Here is a 14,557-nt window from a genome sequence, read left to right as displayed (position 1 = left end):
AGATGTGTGCCGAGGAGGAAGGCTTTCTGACTGACTGACAGAGCTACCCCCAGCTCCAAGGGCTCAGGAGGTAGTGTGTTCTCCGACCAGAGATGTTCAAGCAGAGCTCGGTGACTGCTCATTAAGATATTAGAGCGAGGCTGGGAGGCGACTTCCAGGTTATGTGCATCACTCCCTGGGGGACTTGCCATCTGACTCTGAGAGTCTAAGATTCCTAGATTCTTTCCACTTCAGTGACTAGTCTGCACCTCAGCTTTTTTGGGGTAGGGATGCCTCTAAGACCTTCCCTGACCTATGCACCCCTTTGTGCTCTATGGGCTAGATGAGAGAGTGTACTCATTTAAGGGAAAGAAGAAATTGCTGAGAGGCTCCTGAAATTACTCGCAGATACGTACACCACCTCTTAGCCACCCGAGCCCAGCCTCACCCAGACATCTCTCTCACAGAGAGACCAGCTCAGGGATGGGAAGCCCCCCCCACTGTCCCTCCTCCTATATCCCAGGGTAAAGACATGGCAAATGCTACTTGTAATTTCACTTGGAATTCCACTGTGGGTTGATGGGAGTAGTTCTAGGGTTTTCAGTGTTCATCCCACTAGGGCACTAGGGGGAAAGAAATGATCACGGGTCACCAGTGGCAGAGGGTGGAGACCCGGGATGTGTCCACAATGCTCCCCAGGCCAAGCTGAAGAATACCACTGAGAAGGGGGCCTTCTTATAGGGACGAGCTACTGAACCCAGAGGGAAGGGGTGATTTCTGAGCAAAGGGAGCATCCAAGGAGAGGGAGAAAAATAGAGACACCAGAAAGGCTTTGGAAGTTTCTGGAAAAGGCCAGTTAGGAAAGTCAGACTAGGGAACTTAAGACTAAAGCTCTATTAGGTTTTGGATTCGTTTTTTTTCCCTCCTACAGATTGTCTGAATTTACTATTTTTATGATCTCTACCCTCTTCCCCTCTCTTTTAAAGAATTATCTCCTTGATCTGTGAGGACTAACTTGAAGGTGGAAGCCTATATGGATCCATCAAGCTTCCTGAATCTTGGATCCATCTGAAATTTATTTTTTAGAAGGAGTGAAAAGAGACAGGCTTCACTCCTGTCCCCCCGTGGCTACCCAATGGCCCCCAAGTCTATATATTGAATCATTAAGCGTCTCCCACAGAAACCTTTAACATATCCGTGTTAATATTTTGTTCCAGGATTTCCTATTTTTTTTTTAATATGTCCTCCACTCCCCTCCCCTATGCTTACCAAATTCTCCCCAAATTTCCCTTTTGTATTTTCCTTGAGATTGCATTGCATTCAAAGTCTTGGTTAACATAGGCTGAAATGATATCTTCAGAGAATTTCAGTCTTCTCCAAAAATAAGATAGAACTTTCTATTTTTCTTAACCATGTTGTTTTTCCTGAATCAGTCCTTGTCCATAGAAGGTGCTCAGGCAGGTTTAATGGGAAGGGGCTGTGAGCTGTTTTGGGGAACAGGAGAGCCCTACTTCGGAGCCAGGCGATGCCCTTCAGAAAGAGCAGCAGGTGGTGTCCCTGGGGCCTGATGATCTGAAGGCCCAAAGGGGGCCCAAGGGAGCATTCCAGAAATTGGGGCCTAACAGGAGGTATTCAAGGCTCCCTAACAAAAGACCCCTACCCAACTCCCCTCCCACCCTATGCCACATACACACAGCAAGGCTGTTAGTTTCTGGGAACAGCAGAGGTGACAGGCCCTGGGGGACGGTCTGAGCTCTGAGGAGTTAGGAAGGCAGCATCCATCCCAGGGGGTGGGGCAGCAGGGCCCTGGGGGCCCCCAGAGGCGACCAGGCAGTCAACACAGCCAGGGACGTGCTAGGCTAGTACTTCTCTTTTTATTGTTTCTGTCCAGAGCCCCTGCTGCAGGGGAGGGGTGGGCACAGAGGGGGCACCCCTTCCCCTGCCTGAGACCGCTCTCTGCCTCTCTCCTCACTTCTCCTCTCCAGCATCTCACCCACCCTCTCTCCTTCTGAATCTCCTCCTCCCACAAATGGCACCTTCGGGGGTTCCCTCTTACAGCCCCTGCTTTCTAAGCCCACCCTCAGAAAGGGGCAACAGGGTCCGTGTCAAGCCCCCATTCCCACAGGGGCTAGTCTTCCAGTCACCTGCCAGGCTTGCTGGGGAGGCTGCCCTTTCTCTCTGACCCAGGCTAGGGAGTAGGGAGTGGGGAGGTCTCCAGGCTCCATCCTGGTCCTATGGGGTCCCAACACCCTGCTCTGGGGCCCTCTCAAAAGGTAGAGGCTAGGGCCTGACGTCCCAGAAGTGGGAGGGGACTGGTCTGCTCTGGTTCCACGCTGGTCCTGCCCAGCACACGCGGAGGGCAGCTAGGAGCCAGGCTCACTCATTTCCAACATCCAGGACTCACACGGCTGGGGCTGCCTGTGCCTGGGCAGGGGTGGGCCATGTCCCCTGCGGGGGCCATGCGTGGTGGTGGGTGAGCAAATGTCAGAGGCTGTGAGGGGAGCATTGTGGCTGGGTGTGGTGCTCTGGGATGGAAGGAGGCTGGCTTTAGGAGGCAGTGAGGACAGGGGCGAGGACGGTCTCTGGTGGCAGAGGGGTCTCTGGCTTTAAAGCACCTCATGTTGCTGCTGTGTGGCCTCGCTGACAACCTGGGGAGGGAGAGAAGCCCAGTCCAAACCAGCACCAACAGGAGAATGGGACCCCAGCCCTGGGTCCTCCCCCCACTCCGATGTGGCAGGACCCCCTCTCCCTCCAGGTAGGCCTTGAACCAGCACAGCTGGTGGAAGACACCTGGCTGACAGCCTCACAGACCTACCCCAGAGCCCCCACCAGGCTAAGGGAAGCAGGCAGATGGCTCACCTCCCCATCCCGGGTCTCGATGGTCTTGATCATCACCGTCTTCTTGGTGTGGACCTCAGAACCCCTTTGCTCCGGGCTTGTTTCTGTAACAGATCCATCCACACACTCAGTCTGACCAAGTCCAGGCCTGGGCCACTCCAGGGACTGGCAGTCCCTCCCTCGTCCCATGGGGTGGAGCCCAAACACTCCTACCCCCTCAAGATGGGGCTATGACTTTTTCAGCAAGACTTTATAGCCTGTCCTTGAGCTCTACAGACGCCGGGGCCAGTCCCACGGCTGAGACAGGCTCAGGAGCCAAGAGACGCTAATTCAGGAGAGTGGAGAACCCCTGAGGCCCCAGACCATCCAACATTTCCACTCCTCCCACACGCCCTCACTCCCCCTCCACCGCTGGGCTCCAGCACAGCCTTGTGTGAACTTGTACCCTGACAGACTCCAAACCCAGTCACAATATACTCTTTTGAAGGGCCTCATGGTACCCAGCCCCTCTTTAAGAGTCCAGATGAGGGGTGCCTTGGGGGGGTGCAGTTGGTTAAGCTTCGGACTCTTGGATTTGCCTAGGTTGTGATCTCAGGGTTGTGAGATCCAGCCCTACATCGGGCTCCATGCTTGACGCAGAGTCTGCTTAAGACTCTCTCTCCCTCTGCCCCCTGCCCTCTCTCTCTCTCTCTCGCTCTTGCTCTCTCTCTCTCTCATAAATAAATAGATCTTAAAAAGAGAGAGAGAGACCAGATGAGTAAATTGTGTCTTAATGAAAGAGAGACAGACAGGAGTTGGTTATGGATTCATTGTGCTGGCGGCCAGTCCCTTGCCTCTCTATGCCTCAGTTTCTTTGCCGTGAAACACCAGCCATGATGTGCTATCTTGGCCACAGAGCCACTGATTTGAAAAAGCATTAAGCAGTTTCAACTACAAGGCTCACACTTGGGTGTCTGCATAAACTACTGAAAAAAAAAAGGTTCTGAGTTTTCTAGGGCTGGTCAAATTTAGGTCCTGGGTATGACGAGTTTGGCGTTCATGAATTTCCTCAGCGAGCCGCTAGCCTGCGACAAATGTCATAACTTGGTGGGGCACAGCATGTAATTTTCCCGACGGGAACGAACACGGAAGACAGAAAAGGTTTGATCTAGGAAAGGGGACACTGCCAAGCCAAGGAGTCTGATTTGCTTTCCTAATGTTTCATTATAGTGTGTTTTTCCGTTCTCTGGGATTGGAAAGCCACTCAATCTGCATATTACTAATGTCAGAATGGCAGAATGCCCCTGGAGCTCCTTCTTTTAATTGTCTGGCTTTGCTAAGGTTTGGTTTCTTTTTTTTTCCTTTTAAAGCCTGTGTCCAACATCTTGTTCCAGCAAACTGGAGGTGTTCAACAAGCAGCTGGTGGGAGGTGGGGTGGGGTGGGGTGCAGGGGGGTGCTTGGCAATTTGCCAAACAGACAATGGCTGGGGGGGGCGCCTTGTAGTCCAGGGTATATGGTTCTAGATGCTTCTGCTGCCAGACCCCCAAGGCCAGCCCTGGTACCTTCAGAGTTTGGGTATATTGGGAATCGAAGCTGTTTGCCGATGTCCGAGACTCCCAGAAGGTGCTGGGGACATGCTCAATACAGTATAATACCATGGAATATTTAAAAAGCTCTCTCTGTTAGAAGGTGCCTCTACCTAAACTTCCCCACCCACCTGCAGCTGCTCCCTTTCTCTGTCCCAGACCCCAGCTCCATCCCCCCGCTTCCATTCCCCCTCTCCGGCTGGCCTTGGGCAGTGCCCATGCTGGACTCCTGCCCCCTGCCATCCCAGTGTCCACCTGCCAACATGCACTCACCTCGGAAGTTGAGAGCAGAGAAGGTCTGGGTGGGGAGGTTGATCCTGAAAAGGGAGAGATCAAGCCGCCAAAGGGTTAGGGCCCTCTATATCTCCCTGTGACCACACATCAAAGCTTGCCCTGGTCCTCAGCAAAGGCCACTGTCAGCTGTTCCTGTCCCACTGACCTTTCATGTGGCTAAGAGCACACAGGGTCAAAGGGCAACTCCAGCTCTCCCAGGAACTGTCCCTTTCCATCTCTGAACTGCTGGCCTGACATCCATACTCCCAACACCCCTGCCCTCTCTAGGTCACCAGGATCTCCTTCCTCAGGTAATTCAGGGTATATGGATAGCAGTTGTAGGCCACAGCCATTGTGTATGCCCACCCGCCAGCCAGGCTGGGAACTGCTGGCCCACCCACAGAAGGGCGAGTTCCAGGGTAAATGCCATCCCCGTTTATGCCTAGTGCGGGGAAACGCAACACATCTCCAGCTGCCTTGAAAGGTCATTATGTGTAGATGTAATTCTATGAACTCTGACCTCTCTCTGTGCGCAGGTCTGTATTTAAGCATGTCTGCTGATTGTTTTAAACTTTAGACGTCATCGTTTTTATGAGTATCCGTCATTTTTTTGAGTAACTGACCTGTGTTAAACTGAGGTTAGGTTTACCTACAGTGAAATACACAGATCTTAGTCTGCAATTTTGCAATGAGTTTTGATCAGCGTCTACATCAACGGAACTACTAGTCTAAATTGAGATACAGAACATTTCCAACGCCCCAGAAAAGTTGCCTCGCATTGCCTTTTAGTCATATGTCATTTTTGGTGTCTAGAAGTGAGTTGCTCTGAGCTTGTCATGCTACCTTTTCCTAAAAGCTTGTCTGTGTGTGTGTGTGTGTGTGTGTGTGTGTGTGTGTGTGTGTGTGAGCGCACACGCCCTCCGGCACAAGTCTGCCCTCTCCTTCTTAACCTGTGTCTCAGGCTCTCTCTTTGTCTCTATCAGCCCCTCCCTTTCCTTGCTCATCATTTCCCACTCTGCTCTCATCTCTTCCTTGATTGGCAGTAATATTTTATTACTGGTTGCTGAGCATGGTTTTATGCTGCTGGCTCTTAATTCTGAAGGTGGATGAGGGAATACTTCTATTTCTCTTTTTATAGAAGCTATTAATTAAGTCACTTTTTACCCAGGTGGCCTTGGTTAATTCTCTGCAATTAGTGGTGTGGTGGCCACCTGTATAAAATTGTTTCCAGATCTCTCTAAGGTGATCCTGAGCCCCTCCCCAACCCCAGGGGTATGGGGGGGGGTGCGGGAATGGGCCCCTCGGCACTCCCCAGAGTCCCAGCGCCAGCCCCTCACCGGCTTTCCTCTCCCTCCAGCAGCTTCCGGTAGGTGGCAATCTCCACATCTAGGGCCATCTTGACATTGAGCAGGTCCTGGTACTCTCGCAGGTGACGGGCCATCTCATCCTTGAGGTGCCGGATCTCTTCCTCCAGACGCGCGATGTTGTCCTGGTAGCCGCTGGCCTCGCTGGCAAAGCGGTCTTCCATCTCTCGCATCTGCCTCATCAGCGAATCGTTCTGCAGGAGAGGGACACCCACGTCAAGGAGAGTCATGGAGGGGTGGGCACCAGGATAGGGGCTCAGGACGGGGACAGACACAGCCTTGGAGCTGGGGTGCAACCCCACATGGTCAGGCACGCTCTTCTGAGCTAGGGAATCCTAAACTCAAGTGAAGCCTTCTGGGGAGACCCAGAGAATAGAAGTCATCAAAGGAAGCATCTGTGTCCTTCCTCTCCACCCCCACCTAGGAGCCCCCCAACTCCTGAGAGTTCAACTGAGAAGCCACCTGTCTGTTTTCACCCCTGTGGGAGGTTTGAGGAGACAGAGGCCCAGAGAGAGGGTCTCAGAGTGAGAGTGGGAGCTGCAGGCTGGAAGGACTCGGTGGGGCGAAGTGGGCGGGCACTCACGGTGCCCTTGAGGGCGTCGATCTCGCAGGTGTAGGACTGGATCTGGTGTCGATACTCCATCATCTCCTGCTTGGCCTGGCGCAGTGCGTCGTTGTTCTTGTTGGCTGCCTGGGTCAGGTCGGACACCTGTGGGCAGGGAGTGGGACCGAGATGAGGAGGCTGCAGGACGAAGGGCAGGGATGGCAAGGGAGCCTGGAGACCCTGGCTCACTCTCCTCCCCATGGAGAGAGCCACAGGAAACACCTCCAGATAGAGACGGAGGGGAACAGAGGGGCCAGAGCCCTCGGGCCATGTTGCCCACCTTTGACTTGTACCATTCCTCAGCTTCTGAGATGTTCTTGGCCGCGATGGTCTCATACTGAGCCCGGATGTCCCTGAGCGCGGCGGTGAGGTCCGGCTTGGACATGTCCATCTCCACCTGGACCTGCTGTTCCTGAAGCTGGGCCTGGAGCTCTCGGATCTCCTGTAGGGCGCAGCTGGGCTTCAGGGCTCTGCCAGGCCCCACCCACACGGCACCCTCACACCCCCCTCCCCCATTCCCCAGGCTTGCACTGCCCCTCCTCCTTTCCAGCTACTCCTACCAGAGTCTAAGGACCTTGAGGAGGAGGGCTAAAGGCATACCTCTTCATGCACTTTCTTAAGGAACACGATTTCCTCGTTGAGAGACTCAATCCTGCGCTCTAGGTCAATCCGAGCGAGAGTAGCCGCATCCACGTCCTGGGAATGGTCAAGCAAGAGGGAGAGGGTCACTGAGAACCCAGGCAGGGCAGAGGGAGACCAGGGGCCCCTGGGGTCAGAGGGGGTAAAGCTGCTGGGGGACCAAAGAAGGCTCACCGCTCTGAAGGCAGCCAAATTGTTCTCCGCTTCTTCTCTCAGCTGAATCTCTTCTTGCAGTCTGGCCAGAACAGACAGAAAAGAGACAGTTGGTGAGGATAAAACCAGCCGTGGGGATAGGCCTGGTGGGGGCTGCCCAGGGAGTGGGGCTCAGGCCACCCAGAGGAGGCCTGGCTCCAGGGTAGAGACAAGAGGCCCTGCCCACCGGGGGAGGGGACAGGAAGTGGCCCAATTTCTTCCCCAGAGCCACACCCCGGAAGTCTATGTCCCCAACCAGACTGTGACCTCCCTGGGATTAGCGACTCTGTCTATTCTATCCACCTCCACGTTCCTGGTTCTCAACCCCAGTCTGGCCAACATAGGTGCTCAATTATTGTTTGTGACCGGGGTGGTAGGACGTTGATTCCGCTCACTCCTGCCGTCAGAAGCAGGACCCCGGAGTACTGGCTCTATTCTTGTTGCCTTTTCCTACTGGAAGCCAGGTGAAGCCAGCTATCAGGCTCCGGAAGCTTTCAGGAGCCTGTGGCTTGCTCCCTCCCCTTTCCTCTAGCTTCTCTGTCCCCTTAGTGAAATGGCACAGCCTCAGCCCAGCCTAGGGACTAAGATCTGCTCTCTATCCACCTCCACCCACCCCGGTGTGTGGGGTAGTCTGATCACAGATGAGCTGAGAGCTACCACTTAGATTCCCCACCCTTTGCCCTTCCCAGCTTGCCCGATTTTCCTTGTCTCCTATCAAACCCCCTCTCCCTCTGACTGTACCCGGGCCTCCTCCCTCTGCTCATCTGCCAGTCCTCCATGGACACTACCCTGACATCTTAGGACGCTTTTAAGGGGCTGTCCACAGGCCTCAGGTCTTCCATTTGCACACTATGATGTCCCCAAGAAAACTGCTTTGCAGAGTAAGAACACGAGGGAGAGACCCAGGAGTCCATCTCTCCTGGGGGAACACCAGTAGATGACTCTCTCCCCGCAGAGGGGTGGGAGAGGGTCCCTGGTGCGCAGGACAGGGTGTGTGTGTGTGGGGGGGTAGAGAGGTGCTGACAGCTGCCCCCAGCCCCCAGGCCTCGTCCCGCTCTCAGCCCGCGGAAAGGGGGTTCCGGGAGCGCCAGGTCCTCACTTGGCCTTGAGCCGCTGCAGGTCGTCCAACAGGTTGTCACGCTCGACGTCCACGCGGGCGCGCTGGTTGGTGAGCACCTCCACCTGGCGCCGCAGCTCGCGCAGCTCCTCCTCGTAGATCTCCGCGACCCGGGTGGGCTCGCGCCCCTTGAGCCGGTTCACCTCCGCGGCGAGCGCCGCGTTCTGCTGCTCTAGGAAGCGCACTTTCTCGATGTAGTTGGCGAAGCGGTCATTGAGCTCCTGCAGCTCCACCTTCTCGTTGGTGCGTGTGGTCAGGAACTCCTGGTTCACGGCATCGGCCAGCGAGAAGTCCAGCAGCTCGCCTGCGCCGTAGGAGGAGGGCGCGCGGGCCGACCCCAGCCGGCTGGCCCGCAGCGCCCCCAGACCCCCTGCCCCGCCCGACGTGCGCGACACCTGGTACACGCGGGATGTCATCGAGCTCGAGGAGCCCTTGGTGCCGAAGCCCGCGCGCGGGAACACCGGTGAGCCGAGCGGGGAGACGAGCGGGAAGCCCCCCGCCCCGCCGAAGGTGCGGCGGTAGGAGGACACGCGCTGGCTGGACGAGTAGGCCTGGCTCATGGTGGCTGCGCGCGGGCGAGGCTGGGCGACACGGAGGAAGCGGCGGCGGGAGGCGGCCGACTGGAGAGTGGATGCGTCGAGGGGAGACAGGGCCCCTTAGCCGTCTGCACTATTTGTATCCCTCCTGACATCAGCCCCCGCCGCCCCTCCCCTGACAGCTGCAGGATCCCGCTGTCCTGCCAGGAAGGGCGGCCGCTGGCGTGGGGGCGGGGAGGCCAGCTCCCCCGCAAGAGGCCTGCGCCCCGACGCCCCTACGCGGGTGGGAAGGGGCCCCGCAAGAGGTGTGGGACAGGCTGGAGGGCCTAGGAGGGCAGAAGATGGGCAGGCCTGCCAACCCCTTCACAGGGGGAAGCAAGCCTGTCTGGAAGCCCTAGGCAGCCTCTTTCTGCCCTTGGGTGCCCGCCTCGCCCTAGGAGGTAGTCAGGGGAGAGAATGGAAGAGAGGTTTCCCCTTGGTTTGAGGGTGTCCCTTTCGTTTGGAGGAGAGACTTTGGGTCATTTCCTGGAGGAACAAGGCCTATTCCCCAGAAAGCCTCAAAAGCACTTTTTTTTCTCCCTAAGGATTCCCTAGAAGTGGCAGAGGTTTGGAAGAACTCAGGAAAGACTGGCACCCACCAGCCAGGCATGGAGCAAGAGGGTCTCTAGGCAAGCAGGGAGGGTGGGGGAGTACCCCTGGGGGGTGTGGGGGGTCAGAGAGCAGTCCTGGCCAAAGACGCCTCCTCAGGTATGTCCACTGGCACCAAGATTCTAACCCTGAGCCTCAGTTTCCCTCTGGGCTAGTGTAAGCTCTTTTCCTCCCCTCTTCAGGGTAGGGCAAAGCCTCAAGTTTATAAACAACAGGGTGATTTCCAGAAAGAGCCCGGGAGCCTCTCAGTTTCCAGTTACTATGCACAGTCACCCCCACACGCCAACTTTACCAGGCTTCTGCCCCCTTGTGCCCACCCCCATGCCTTCTCTGATTCACCCCCCTATTCACATCACCCACACCCACACACACCAGGGGTTTGTATTTTGTCAGGAGCCATGTGTCAGCCTAGCCATCTCTCTGGCAGCAGCAGCTGCCAGCCCGGCATACCAGAGCTGGTATTTATAGAGAAGAAGGCATCAGTCTGGGAAACAGGCACACGGGAGAGGCATTCTAGGGGGTGGGGGGCTGGGTACCTGGGGAGGCGTGGGTTTCAGACGGCCCAGGCAGGTTCGGGGAGCTAAGCCCCAATCACCTCCCACCCCCCACAATGCCCCAAGCCCCCCGCCAGAATGGAGTCCCACCTTCATAGCCTTCCTCCTCCTCAGCACAAGGTATTGGCTGACCCCTGAGGACATCCCCACTTCTCCATGAACACTGGTTGTCTCCCTACACCTTCACCTGGCACACTGCAGGCCTCCCTTAGACCTGACCCTTCTGGAATGCCAGCTTCTGGAATAGAGCGCAGGTCCTACCCCAGCTCTGCCATCACCAGCAGGCCCAGTTACTAGCAGGCAAAACCTTCACTTTTCTGTGTCCTCCCCTAGCAAGTGGAAGTGGTCAGCCTTGCCATACCTACCCTACAGGCTCTGAAGAGGCTTGAATAACAATGCGTAGGGGCACCTGGGTAGCTTAGTCCATTAAGCATCTGACTCTTGACTTGGGCTCGGGTCATGATCCCAGGGTTGTGAGATCGAGCCCCGTGTCGGGCTCCATGCTGGGTGTGGAGCCTGCTTAAGATTCTCTCTCCCTGTCTCCCTCCCTGCTGCCCCCCCAAAATATAACAAGACACAAATAACCCCTTACACTGAGCCCCCACTGTGTGCCACACAGTGTGAACACCCCCAATCCCCAACAACCCTATGAGGCAGAAACTAGTATCATTCCCATTTTGCAGCTCAGGAAGCTGAGGCAGTCCGACTCCAGAGCTGTGCTTGGCCCCCTGGAATGGATATGAATCTGCCAGGTGAACTGTAAAGGGCTTTGTTACTGCTGTCTTCTCAAAGCCTTTCCACACTAAGTATCTAAGTTTTATCCAAGAGACAGGCCTATGAGGTGGGTGGGGGGTTCCAGATATTCTAATCCAGGCTTCAAGTCAGTGCAAGCTGTTGTGTTCTGGTTATTTTTGTGTCTTGTCTCCCAAACTAGATTGTAGGCTCCTGGAGAATTTGAGAGACCATGTGGATCCTTAGCATATCCCAGGCAACAAGCATCCTTGTTGTAGTTCCAAGTAGCCTGCAAGCTTTCTTTTCCGCTCCCTTATTTTGGTAACAAAGGCTACACACACAGAATACACACAATGGGTGGACAGATGACCCAATTCCCAGCCAGTCTTAGCAACTGTATCCCTCTGACTGTAGTGATTGGCTCAGGGGTGACCTGGACCTGAGAAGGGCCAATCAGAGACCTTCCCTGGAATTTATAGATGAAACAGCTAGAGCCTGTGGCAACTATGTTTCCTTCCCCGTGGGGTCATTCCTGCACTAGGAGGAAAGAGAAGTCAACATACAAGGAGAAGCAGAGACACCTGGAGAGAATGCAGGGCAGGAAATCCTCAATTCCAGCTACTGGGGTGGGGGCGACCTGGTTCTGCAGCCCTACCCTTGATTTTGCGAGCTCCCCCCACCCCATGTCCTTCCTGACTTTGGGGCCAATAAACTCCCCGCCCCCCCGCCACTTAAGGCACTTGGTGCTGGCTTCTCTCACTTGTAGCCAAAGCATTCCTGACCAATCTCTTGTAGGAGAGGGTGCACCCATTTCCACAATACTAGGGAGGACAGAACATTGTTAGGAGTCCTCTCTGTGAACCGTCTCCTGACCACATAAGGAAATTGCTGTTCGGACCAGTCCAATGCCTCAGTTCTGTGGTGAAATGAAGCAGAAAACAAATAAATAAATTATGTCACTTATTCTCTAGTCAAAATGAACATCTACCAGACTTGGCTCTGAACCACTTGGGGCCATTTCCAAACTTCAGTTCCAACCCTGAGAATCTGCTACCATGGAGGGCAGCAAAACAACACTCCAAGCCTCAGACAGCAGGTGAAAGAAGAGTGCTCCAAAACACGTTCTCAACTGGGCAGCACCCCTGGAGTCAGAGTTTTGCCTCCCCAGGGGACTACTTAGAATTGGACACACTAAAAATATTAATAACGTATCTGGGTGGATAATGTACTTGGCACAGAGGCCAAGGGGTCCCATTCAGTGGGATCGTATGCTTTTCACTCTGTTGATTGTACACTTGGTGCACAACACGTTTTCATCTTGATGAGTCCAATTTATCTATTTTTTCTTTTATTGCCTGAACTTTGGTGTCATATGCAAGAATCACTGCCAAACTCAATGTCATGAGTTCTAACGTTTTCTTCTAGGAGTTTTACCGTTTCAGGTCCTTAATCTATTTTGAGTTCATGTTTGCAGGTGGTGTAAGGTAAGGGTCCAACTTCGTTGTTTTACATGCGAATATCCGGGTTTCTCAGCGCCATTTGTTGAAGAGTGTCCTTTCCTCAGTGAATTTGCTCTTGGTACCCTTGCTGAGAACAATTTAGTCATATGTGTGAGATTTTTTTCTGGGCTCTGTGGCCTGTTCCGTTGGCCTATATATCTGTCCTTATGACAGTACCACACTGCTTTAATTACTGTAGCTTTGTAAGAAGTTTTGAAATCAATAAGTGTGAAGCCTTCAACTTTGCTCTTTTTTGATATGTTTTGGCTATCCGGGGTCCCTTGAGATTCCATGTGAATTTTAGAATGGATTTTCCCATTTCTTCAAAAAACAGTTGCGGGGTTTTGATAGCGATTGCTTTGACTCTAGGTCACTTTGGCCAGTACTGACAGCTTAACAACAGTAAGTCTTATGATCAATGACTATGGGATGTCTTTCCATTTATTTGTGTCTTCTTTAATTTTTCTCAGCAATATTTTATAGTTTTCGATGAACCAGTCTTATGCCTTGTGAGTTATGTTTATTCCCAAGTATTTTATTGTTTTGATGCTATTGTAAACGAAATTGATCATGTGGGGTTTTCCCTTCATTCTATAAATGTGGTATATTAAACTGATTGGTTTTCCTATGTTGAACATCCTCGCATTCCAGAAATAAATCCCACTTGGTCATGGTGTATAATCCTTTTAATATGCTGCTGAATTTGGTTTGCTCGTGTTCTACTGAGATTTTTTTACATCAATATTCATAAGGGACATAGGTCTGTAGATTTATTTTCTTGTGTGTCTTTGTCTGGCTTTGGTATCAGGGGAATGCTGGCCTCATAGAGTGAGTTAGAAAGTATGCCCTCATCTTCAAATTTTTGGTAGAGTTTGAGAAGGATTGGTGTTAATTCTGAAATGTTTGGTCAATCTCACCAGTGACCATCTGGTTCTATTTTTTTCTTTGTTGGGAGATTTTGAGTCATTCTTCTTAATATCCTCATTTGTATTTCACTGTATGGATTTGCCATAATTTACTTAGCCAATTTTTAATTGATGGTTATTTATACTGTTTCCATTCTTTTGCTATGATAAACAGTGCTGCTATGAATATCCTGGGGACACACTTTTGGATTTATAAATTTTGATAAGCTATTTTTAAAAAATAGTCACATTATTTTAAGGTCATGCTCTTACTTGGACTAATTGATGTTGGAAATGGCAAGGTCCACTAAGACAGACCATTTCATTCAGGGTTTTTCAGAAGAAAGGGGACAGTTTATAAACTTGTGTATGTGGTACAATGTCTTGTACACTGAGTGTTATCAAGACATTTTATCAAATCAGGGGTGCCTGGGTGGCTCAGTCGTTAAGCATCTGCCTTCAGCTCAGGTTATGATCCCAGGGTCCTGGGATTGAGCCCTGCATCGAGCCCCTCCTTGGCGGGAAGCCTGCTTCTCCCTCTCCCACTCTCCCTACTAGTGTTCCCTCTCTTGCTGTCTCTCTCTGTCAAATAAATAAAGTCCTTAAAAAAAAAAAAAGACATCTTATCAAATCAGAGAAGAAAGTCAGTCCCACTTTTGCTTGAAATCTTCCCAGATTATCCTGACCTTGGAGAGTCTTGGAAACTTGTGGTTGGAAGTAACTTCAAAGGTCACAAGGCTGGCCAGTCCTATGTCCTTTACTTCTCAGTTAAGGCTGAAATCTCTCTGGTGACGGTAGCAAGCATGGGTCCAGCTGGGAATGCGGTGTCTCTGGGCAGCCCATTCCATTCCACTAAGAGTCATTGAGGGCCTGACACATCTCTGTCACAGGACAGTAGACAGCTCTAGTATTAGAAAATATTTCCTTGGGGCGCCTGGGTGGCTCAGTGGGTTAAAGCCTCTGCCTTCGGCTCAGGTCATGATCTCGGGGTCCTGGGATCGAGCCCCGCATCGGGCTTTCTGCTCACCGGGGAGCCTGCTTCCTCCTCTCTCTCTCTCTCTCTCTCTGCCTGCCTCTCTGCCTACTTGTGATCCCTCTCTGTCAAATAAAT

The 14,557-nt window shown here is 52.9% G+C and overlaps 1 protein-coding gene across 1 annotated transcript; it reads right to left on the bottom strand.

Annotated features, from left to right (window-relative positions):
• Positions 1-1,838: 1,838 nt before the first annotated feature.
• Positions 1,839-9,214, bottom strand: LOC111153536 (desmin). The gene is made up of 9 exons (XM_022512645.1): positions 8,555-9,214; positions 7,438-7,498; positions 7,225-7,320; positions 6,905-7,066; positions 6,604-6,729; positions 5,994-6,214; positions 4,657-4,700; positions 2,839-2,921; positions 1,839-2,627 (listed from the first exon to the last, which is right to left on the bottom strand). The coding sequence occupies exons 1-9, from the start codon at positions 9,130-9,132 to the stop codon at positions 2,586-2,588; spliced, it is 1,413 nt and encodes a 470-aa protein (XP_022368353.1). The 5' UTR covers positions 9,133-9,214; the 3' UTR covers positions 1,839-2,585.
• Between the last annotated feature and the right edge of the window lie 5,343 nt (positions 9,215-14,557).

Source organism: Enhydra lutris, unplaced genomic scaffold, assembly GCF_002288905.1.
Source record: "Enhydra lutris kenyoni isolate GAN:26980312 unplaced genomic scaffold, ASM228890v2 scaffoldscaffold1, whole genome shotgun sequence".
NCBI lineage: Eukaryota > Metazoa > Chordata > Mammalia > Carnivora > Mustelidae > Enhydra > Enhydra lutris.
Note: the sequence above shows the minus strand (reverse complement) of the source record. Positions and strands in the feature narration are given on the sequence as shown.